At 32.0% G+C, this 10,292-nt stretch overlaps 2 protein-coding genes across 2 annotated transcripts in view; one reads left to right on the plus strand and one right to left on the minus strand.

Moving 5' to 3' along the window:
- The window catches only part of LOC134681147 (integrator complex subunit 2-like), a 24,287-nt gene extending 18,351 nt beyond the window's left edge, over positions 1 to 5,936 (minus strand). Inside the window, exons 1-6 of the mRNA XM_063540603.1 lie at positions 5,542 to 5,936; positions 3,704 to 3,842; positions 3,042 to 3,144; positions 1,559 to 1,672; positions 732 to 862; positions 135 to 323 (exon numbers count right to left, since the gene is read on the minus strand). Of these exons, the coding sequence (XP_063396673.1) occupies positions 135 to 323; positions 732 to 862; positions 1,559 to 1,672; positions 3,042 to 3,144; positions 3,704 to 3,842; positions 5,542 to 5,828 (963 nt within the window). The 5' untranslated portion in view covers positions 5,829 to 5,936. The remainder of the gene's footprint in view (positions 1 to 134; positions 324 to 731; positions 863 to 1,558; positions 1,673 to 3,041; positions 3,145 to 3,703; positions 3,843 to 5,541) is intronic.
- On the plus strand, positions 5,925 to 10,292 carry LOC134681148 (mediator of RNA polymerase II transcription subunit 31-B-like). The gene is made up of 4 exons (XM_063540604.1): positions 5,925 to 6,023; positions 7,301 to 7,375; positions 8,567 to 8,663; positions 9,948 to 10,292. The coding sequence occupies exons 1-4, from the start codon at positions 5,990 to 5,992 to the stop codon at positions 10,141 to 10,143; spliced, it is 402 nt and encodes a 133-aa protein (XP_063396674.1). The 5' UTR covers positions 5,925 to 5,989; the 3' UTR covers positions 10,144 to 10,292.

The following is a 10,292-nucleotide window of genomic DNA, read 5'->3' on the forward strand; positions in this document are numbered from 1 at the left end:
TAGCATACATGTCTAAAGGTTTACACATCCTGATTCCCTGTTTCAAACACAAAAAATGTTATACAGAAAAGCCATGAACTTAATCATAAAAAAAAATTGTAACAACATTGAAATACTTTAGACTTTATACTTACTTTTTGACCTAGTTTTACATATTGTGAAAACCAGCTTCGAACATTCAAATTGTTGCTTAGCAACAACCCACACACAAAAGCAATAACATCAGCTGTTTTATCTTTTATATCCATGGCAACACCATGATAATCTTTACTTGTCAACAATGTCAAGGCCACAGCTAAACCAGGCATTGTGCAATGTTCAACCTGAATTAAAAAAATATTCATGGTATATCTAAATATCACTGCACTTCAGTTAGAGGTTATCTCAAAATGTGAACTGAGATTTAGTAGAAGGTTATCTCAAAATGTAAAAAAAGCTTTAGTTAGAGGTTATCTCAAAATGTATTCAGAACTCTATTAGAAGGTTATCTCAAAATATGAACAGAGCTTAATTAAGGGATTATTTCAAAATGTATCTAGACAATCTCTATCCAACATGTCCTTCTTGTCAACAGTAAAAAAGAAATCAATTCTTTTTGTGATTTTGCTAGACACAATTTTTATGCTTCACCTGATTAAATCATCAATACATATTTTTACACTAGAACTTATGCAAGATTCAATCAAACACTCAATTTATCCCCAGTACAGACGGCCAGACAGACAACTTACACAAAGAGCCCTGATGTTTAACATTTCTCCAGGATTCATGGTACACAGATTTAACAAGACTTCCATTCTCCTTCTTCCACTCATTGATTCTTCGTCTTGTGTTTCTCCATTTGCCACCAGACTGGTACACACTACAACAAAGACAAGAAATCGATAAGGACACGAAGGTCAATTAACGTTTGAAAGATGTTTTAATTTTATTTGTTTATCACATTTTTTTATTTCTAAATGTTATAATGAACGCCTCAGTGTGCGGGAATTTCCTACTACATACATTGAAGACTTGTTAGTGACCATCTGCTGTTGTTTTTTCTATGGTCCGGATGTTGTCTCTTTGACACATTCCTCATTTTCGTTCTCAATTTTACTTAATTCTAAACATCATTTAATATTGATTGTTGTTTGAAACCCAGTGCTGTTCATGTAGTGAATTTAAAAATATTTTCTTAGCTAAAATGTAGATATTTTTTAGCTAAAATTAGTTCAAAGCTTTCAAAATTAATCTTTAAACAAATGAATAATTACAACAGTAAATGCATAAGACTTCTCTAAGTCAAATAAAATCAAATGACCTGCGTCGGAAAGAAATCACCCTTATGCAAATGAATATTAATACAGCTGTTAACATGTTTCAGGATGAAAAAGTTTCTATGTAAGGTCTGTAAGGGTTTGAAAATTGATTTGATATAGGAATCCTACAAAACAGACATCAATTCTATCTTTTATTTCATATTTCAATTTTCCAAAATCAATTAAGGTTTTATACAGGTACATGTATACATGCACTTGCATAAGGTAGATTTCCATCCAAGGCAGCACAAATATACCTTCTTTAAAGCTGTCAGGAGAGTTGGCCACCAGACGACACAACAACCAGCCTCCATTTGGTAGATGTAACAATGTCTCAGCTACCTCTTTTATTTGAAGTAATGTAGGAAGCTCTACAAATATACAAAAAATTATTCTCTATTATCATTACCTGCATTTGCTATACACAAGATATAAATCTATACTTCACTAAGAGTTGGCTATTTTTGTGATTTCACTTTTTACTTTTGTGTTGTATTTCATCTCATTATTTCTAATATGTAACACTTCTGTACTCTTACTCTGTAAAACAATTTATAAATTTTGCAAAAATGTATACTTCCTTACTGCTTGCAAATATTCTATGTTTTATTTAATGTCATTTTGTCCCAGGTAAGCGTTGACTTATTGACATCTTCTTTATTACTAACTGTATTAAAGTCTGTGTTATACAGGGACCTATGTTTTAATATTGTATTTATATTGTGCGACGGTGTGTCATAGATCAAACTTATTTGTTCAGTGTATAAAATTGAGAATGGAAATGGGGAATGTGTCAAACTCAAAGAGACAACAATCCGACCAAAGAAAAAAACAACAGCAGAAGGTCACCAACAGGTCTTCAATGTAGCGAGAAATTCACGCACCTGGAGGCGTGCATTTACTTGTTTTTGTTTAAATGTCTTTTTGATCAATTAAAGTCATTTCGATTGAATATTTTATAGCGTCCTTTTGTGTTGTAATGTTACAATACTGTCTCAGATAAGGGTGAAGGTTGGCACCAGTTTAAATATTTAATCACATTGCATTCTTAAGCACCTGTTTTTAGTCAGGAGTCTGTTATTCAGTGGTTGTTGTATGTCGTTGTGTTTCAAAGGTGTTTCTCATTTCTCTTTTTAATATAAATCATAGTTGGTTTTCCTGTTTAAATTGCTTTACACTGGTCATTTTGGGGCCCTTAAATATATAATTTGCCTTTCAGAGTGAGCTAAGGTTCTGTATTTAAGGCTGTACTAAGACCTTAAATTGTACTTTTTAAATATTATATCTTGGAAGGAGAGTTGTCTCATTTGCACTCATACCACATCTTCTTATCTCTCTTACATAGATATAAAAATAATTGGTATGAGTGCCAATAAGACAACTCTCCTTCCAAGTCACAATTTATAAAAGTAAGCCATTAGGTCAAATAGATATAGAAAGATGTGGTGTGAGTGCCAATGAGACAACTCTCCATCCAAATAACAATTTTCAAAAAAGTAAACAATTATAGGTCAATGTACGGCCTTCAACACGGAGCCTTAGCTCACACCGAACAACAAGCTATAAAGGGCCCCAAAATTACTAGTATCAAACCATTCAAACAGGAAAACCAAAGGTCTAATCTATATAAAAAAACAAGACACGAGAAACATATATAAATTACATAAACAAACAACAACTACTGTACATCATATTCCTTACTTAGGTCAAAGTATGGTTTTCATTATTAATGTATATTACCTGCTTGTGCTATACACAATACATCAGACACTTCTTCAAGGTAAACGATGCTCTCCAGTAATTCTGATGACTTGAAATAAAATTCTGCCTTGTTTTCTTTCATCTAAAAACAAATATAATATTGACATTGTAATAAAAGTATTATCTCAATTTTTTTCATTAATTATAAACGAGGATTGACCAAACATAATCCAAATGATAATAACATATCTACTCTCATCACAAACAAAATAGTTTATATAGAAACTACATTGTACTTCTTTAAAAATTGAGTCTTTAATCCTCACTCTGATGTACTATGGATTCATTATTATTCATTGGATACTATTTTTGTGGATTTTGTGTATACAGTTGAACTATGAAATTAAATTTTGAAAGAATGATAAATTTTCTTTATGCTTGTACATGTTGTATGCAGACTTCGACAAAACCATGAATTTTTAAAAACATCCACAAGTTTTCCTAAATGCACGAAAATTGATACCTCCCTCTGATTCTCATACATAATGCTGTTACTTAATTAAAATGTAATGTCTTTAATGAAGTTGAATGAATATTCACAATAGAGTAAAATTGAAAATTAAATGATGATTGTTGAAAAACGAGGGGTGAAAGATGAATGTACCAGATGTGCTCAATTTGCAAATGATAAGATAGTTAACCTGTGATGCTACAAAGAGAAGTTCACTTAATAGCAGACGAATTCTACGAGCATGGTCACTTCTTTCAAACTCCATAGCAAGCCCACACTGTAACTGAGATATCAGGACACTGTCAGTCTGTGATGTACCAATCTTTGTCCTGCAAGGAATAAGGTGAAGATTATTATCAAGGAAAAAACACACATATGTCATCACTTCTGAAGGTATGGAGAGATAATCTGGAAAACAATTTCCTCATCAATACTTAGACATGTTAGATGTACAATAACTCTTTTATCATGTTTAATGTGGGGACAAAAACTCCAATTTCAAGAAAATCAATAATAAAAAAATATCAATGTACTACTGAACTCAAAATCATGAACTTCTTATTTTCCTGCATATAACTTTCTTTCTTCTGTCTCATTGTCATGAGACTGAGTAAAATATACATGTACATGAGGAAGAAGCAGAACAACAATTTCGTTTTTATTAATTCTTTCATATAAAATAACGTTACCTAACGATAGCCTTCTTTGTATACAATGAAAATGAAGTCATAACTTAAATGATGCACAACTAAAATCCCTAACAACAGGACCAATAAAGGAAACTGTAAGATATTTTGGTTTCTTTAAGAACAGATTTTAAAGTTTGAATATGTCATGTAAATGTATGTTTGAATTAAAATAAAAAGATTAACTTTATCCCATTTCACAGGTAATGCCTGCCTCACATTATTGTAACTGTTGTAAATTACTTTACATTCTTTTATTATAGACATTTTCAAATAATTGGTAAACATCTTAACGTTGTTTACGGCAGTAAATACGTAACGGGTGGGTCTTTTCACCACCGAGCACCACTGCACACCACCAAACACCGCAGAGCACCCCAAAAAGCATCAACCACTAAGAAAACCAGTGGTTTTAATAAAAGTTTTCAAGTTGGTCCAAATCAGGATCTAAAATTATTAATTTATAAAATAAAACGATAAAATCAATCAAATTATATATAATTGAACAATTTTTTTGACTTTTATATGCATCATTTTTCTCAAAAAGACGATAATTAATATACTGAAAACCTTCTCTGGATTTAATTTACATTGTGTGTGAAGAATCACTATGATTTGACATCTATTACCTCAGACTTTTATACTTATAATATATATTAGTTATTTAAATTTTGTACAGGATTTTAACATTGTCTCTTTTCTTTTTATTGGTATAATAACTATTTTATAAAAGTATAAGTAAAATGATGAAAACAAATATTTGAGTTGACCAGTGGTGGACGTTTGAGCATGTGCGTTTGAGTTAATATTATAGACTTTCTTTGTCTGTTCGAAGTTGATATTTGGTCTCATAATCTTAAATTTGTAGAATTGATAGCTTTAAAAAATATTATATTTAGGTCACATTTATACATATATATTTATGTTATAACAGCAAAAAGATGTAAAAAATAATTTTTGGGTTGTTCGGTTGTGTTCGGTGGTGTGCGGTGGTGTTTGGTGGTGAAAAGACCTACCGATACGTAACTGTATATTTGACATCGCTACTTAGCGACGATATTGTATTCCTACATGTAGTTTAGATAAAGATTTCGTTCTATGAAGACGTTGTTCATTATTTCTTTAAAATATATGTTAAAGTAACATTTCAACGCGATCCTAGCCAGTGCCTTCCTAAGTAACTGCTTTTAGGGGTGTACCTTAGTCCAAATAATTATGACGTCTGGCAAGGCTATTTTAATTTTTTTCTGGGACGCCTTCCTACGACGTTGTAGGAAGGCGTCCCAGAAAAAAAATAAAAATAGCCTTGCCAAACGTCATAATTATTTGGACTAGGGTGTACCTGAGCTGTTGTTCTTTTTTAACGTCTTGTTCTAAAGCATGGAAATCAATAGATAGCAATGCCACAATGCCATTCACAACTTCTATCCCAGACAAGATTTTTAAAACTTCTTTTTTAGCTTTTGTCCAATTGGGGCTCTCATCAAGTGGTTTACACAGAGCCATTCTAACAAGACATGGAAGAACTGGACGCAAATCAAATTCCTTCGAATCACTGAGTGAAGAGATGTCAACATCTCGTACTGCTCTGAAGATTTCTGGTTTAACACTACACTTTAAATTCTGCATTGTTATTGTTTAACCTGAAAAATGTAAAGGATTTACTAAAATTTTAGAAGCGAAAATTTTTTCATGGGGGCAGCCATTTTGCTTTTCCAACGTCAGTCTGACGCTTTGTTGTAAATGCGTTACTTCCAAGCGCGACGAGGACACAGATCATATTTTTTGTTATGGCTGCAGCTGCAAGACAGAATTCCTCCCATGGTAAAATAATGCTAATGTTGCTCTAGATAACAACAGACCAAAAATAATTAGAGTATGGTTCCCCTCTCACCATATAGTTCTGCCATGACTATTGCTGTTCATAAAAACTTGTCATTGCCAAAACAATAGGTCTTTTATGACAGTTAGTAACTTAGTGAGTTAGTCCAAATAATTATGACGTCTTGAAAGGCTATTATATTTTTTTTTCTTTGACGCCTTACAACGTCGATGTAAGGCGTCAAAGAAAAAAATTATAATAGCCTTTCAAGACGTCATAATTATTTGGACTACTATGACAGTATGAAAACCAATTGAATACAAAGCTTTTTACAACTCAAACAGCAAATTCATTCAATAAATATATTTTATGACCCTGCCATAAGGTGGTTAAGGCTGTATAGTTTTACCCTCATCCGCCATATGGTCATTCTGCTACAAACAGTTATACACATACATGGACAGCCTTGAGGAAACGATGATAGTTCGTCGGAAGGGGACAATAAAGGTCGACGATAAATGGCTGACCCGTGTAAAGAGATAGTCATATCTCTTGTACATTAAAGGCACCCTTGTAGATTTCGAAAAAGAGCAGGCTAATGCCGCACCCGCGAAGTGGAAAGGGATTGATATAAGTTGCAAAACTTGTTTTCTCAATCCACTATTAATAAATATGTTTAAACTAAACTACATTTGTAAGCCTTTTTCCTAAACACCAAATAATTGGTCAGTTCATATGTTTTTGTACGTCATATATGAGGGTGATAATGGGAATACTTTCATGACGATTAACTGTAACACAATGAACAGTAATTTTAGATGCATGATATATCAAAATGTATACTTTCTTTTTAGACGACAAAACAATCAACTGATTTTGACGAATCACTTTAAATTTTTCCCGAAAATGACGGTAACCATAATCATTTGCCACCATTGGCAAATCACAATAAGGATAATTTGATAATTCACGGTAAAATTTTAACCAATTTGACGTTAACGGTAGCTGAAAATGACTGTTTGAAGCCTGACAGTAAAGGCCGTTACTACCAAAAATGACTACCCTCATATATAGTTTTTTTTACAAGGAGGGACAAGATGGAATAAAACGTAAATTATAGTGAGATGCAGCAGTTTCCAGAAAGATATTTTTTTTATAGATGGGGTCATTGGGATTAACATGATTGAGTCTACAAAGAATGGAAATCATCTTTTGTGGAAAACACTAAATATCATTAAGAATGCTGTATCTTTTAAATAAAACATTATTTCTTTTTCAGAAGCAGATGAGAGAGTGAGATTTCAGACAGAGTTAGAATTTGTACAATGTTTGGCTAATCCTAATTACCTTAATTGTGAGTATACAATGTCAATAAAAACCAATCCTATTGACAAGTATAGAAATATTGAGAATGTGTCTTTGGGACAGATGATGTCCCATGCTTGCATATAACATTATAAAGTGACATATATCTACAACTCTAAAAGTGACAACACCTATATTCTTACTTGGTCTGTGTTTTGTGGTGATAACTATTGTGTATAAGTATGAGAGGTTTCATAACATTTGGTGGAGGCAAACTAAAGTTAGAGAACAAACTTGACTTGGACTTCTCTTGAACTGAATTTTAATGTGCTTATTGTTATGCGTTAACTTTTCGTCATTGGCTAGAGGTATAGGCGGAGGTTTGAGATCTCACAAACATGTTTAACCCGCTGCATTTTTGCGCCTGTCCAAGTCAGGAGCCTTTGGCCAATGTTGGCCTTTGTTAGTATTGTATTATTTTAACTTTAAGTTTTTTGTGTACATATTGGAATTAAGTATGGCGTTCATTATCACTGAACTAGTATATATTTGTTTAGGGGCCAGCTGAAGGACACCTCCCAGTGCGGAAATTTCTTGTTGCATTGAAGACCTGTTGGTGACCTTTTGCTGTTGTCTGCTCTATGGTCGATTAGTTGTCTCTTTGGGACATGCCCCATTTCCATTCTCAATTTTATTGTTTATATGTACCGTTGAACAAGGGCAACACTGAATGTCCAGACCTTAAAATGTAAAACCTCTTTAGGTTGGATGACATCTACTGTCAATATTCTACATTAGATGGTCAGTCATTGGCAACCATACTGCCTAGATGACAATAATTGGATACATCTCAAAAGTTTATTTTTAACAATAAGATAATTTTATATTTCATGAAAGAATACACACCCGAAGATTTGCCACTGATTTTGATAGATGTAATACAAGCTGGGCTGCAATTTGAAAAAAGTTTGTTTGCATCTGTATATATAGTGAAAGAACCTTTGTCCTGCAATGTTCGATTCGTGTCACCAAATCCGGCAAAGACCCCTTTAAGAGTCATGAGAGTTCTTAAAAGAATTCTTTAATTTTCATTTATTATTAAATATATTGCTCTCTCCCAATATTGAGCCATGAAAATTTAACATCACTGATTTGATAAGATTGCATACTTAATCCTTGTTTATGTGTTGTATGAACAATTTTAAGTTATTGGAGCTGTAAAGTATTTTATTTTTTATAGTTTTAGCACAGAGAGGTTTCTTCAAAGATCAGACATTTATCAACTACCTTAAATACCTACAATACTGGAAAGAACCCAAATATGCTAAATACCTCAAGTAAGTTTGTACAATATATACTGGAAAGAACCCAAATATGCTAAATACCTCAAGTAAGTTTGTACAATATACTGGAAAGAACCCAAATATGCTAAATACCTCAAGTAAGTTTGTACAATACTGGAAAGAACCCAAATATGCTAAATACCTCAAGTAAGTTTGTACAATACTGGAAAGAACCCAAATATGCTAAATACCTCAAGTAAGTTTGTACAAAAATTTACCATAGTGTTTTTTTGTAGGAATCTTGTATACGTTATACTGTAGATTCATCTACATTTTTGTATTTTTGTACAATGTATGTTCCAATTTTCGTGGATTCAGAAAATCTTGCATTTTGTGGCTAATTGATTTCATGGTTTTCCAAAGTCTGCATACAACCTTTTATCTGTAATTCGTATATTTTCCCTTTGATCTTACTGCCTAATATATTCAAGTATCAACATACTGGCTGTATCTCTGAAAATATTAGGCAAAACATTGTGTAAGGTCATCATTATGGATAAACAAAATAATAGGTAGTTTCGACATTACCTATTATTCTATATATAAATGTTATAGAAAATCTGTAATTCTTTGAACATTTGTATATGTGGTTTATCTGTAACCTCGAAATCTTAAAAATTAGTACCCCATAAAAAAACAATAAATCCACAGTTGTAGATATTATACGAAACAAAACTCTCAAAATTAAAAATTCAACAGAAAAAAATTGTACTCATTATGACCTTACACTTTCCTGCTCAATGCAGGATATGAATCAGATTTTCATTTCCAGAAGTTGACAGATATGCCTGGTACAGTTCACACAAGTAGATGCAAATTCTTTATGTTGTTATGTTAAGGTGGTACCCAACACTTTCACTAAAATAAATTTGGCTCGTTTACTTTTCATAAAATTTGGACAAAAAAAAGTATTTACTTTGACCCTTTGACAATAATATAAAAATTTCGAAAAATTTGAACCAAGCATTTTATCAGAAAAAATTACACTGGTTATATAGCAGTTTCACAATTAATAATTTTGATCATTGAGGAGGTTAATATTCCCTTAACAACACAATGCCATTTTAAAGTTTAACTGATTTTACAGAGTTATCTCCCTGTAGTGTTAGGTACCACCTTAATGTTTATGTTACAAGCTTATTAAGTTGACAAATAAACACTGTATGAGTTGTGATACACCAAGGAATATCTGCTTTATAGATTTCCCATGGTATAACTAGTTTACAATTATCTCTTGCAATATTTAATTTATTTTCATAATTTTTATTTTATTTTCAGATATCCCCAATGTTTACATTTATTGGAGCTGCTACAATATGAACACTTTAGAAAGGAATTAGTGAATTCACAATGTGCTAAGTTTATAGACGATCAACAACTCCTTCACTGGCAGCATTATCAGAGAAAACGCATGAAATTATTGATCGACGAAGCAGAACGACATAAACAAGATCAAAAAGATAAAACTAGCTGACACAGCAATAATAAATGTGTTTTTTAAGTTTAATGGGTCAGAGATATTCTCTGAATTATAATGGCAGCTATGTGGATGGTCAAAATTATTGTCATCTTTAAAACTTACAAAAAGAAAATTTTCATGTGTAAAATTTTCAAAGTTGATGT

Source organism: Mytilus trossulus, chromosome 8, assembly GCF_036588685.1.
Source record: "Mytilus trossulus isolate FHL-02 chromosome 8, PNRI_Mtr1.1.1.hap1, whole genome shotgun sequence".
Taxonomy (NCBI): Eukaryota; Metazoa; Mollusca; class Bivalvia; order Mytilida; family Mytilidae; genus Mytilus; species Mytilus trossulus.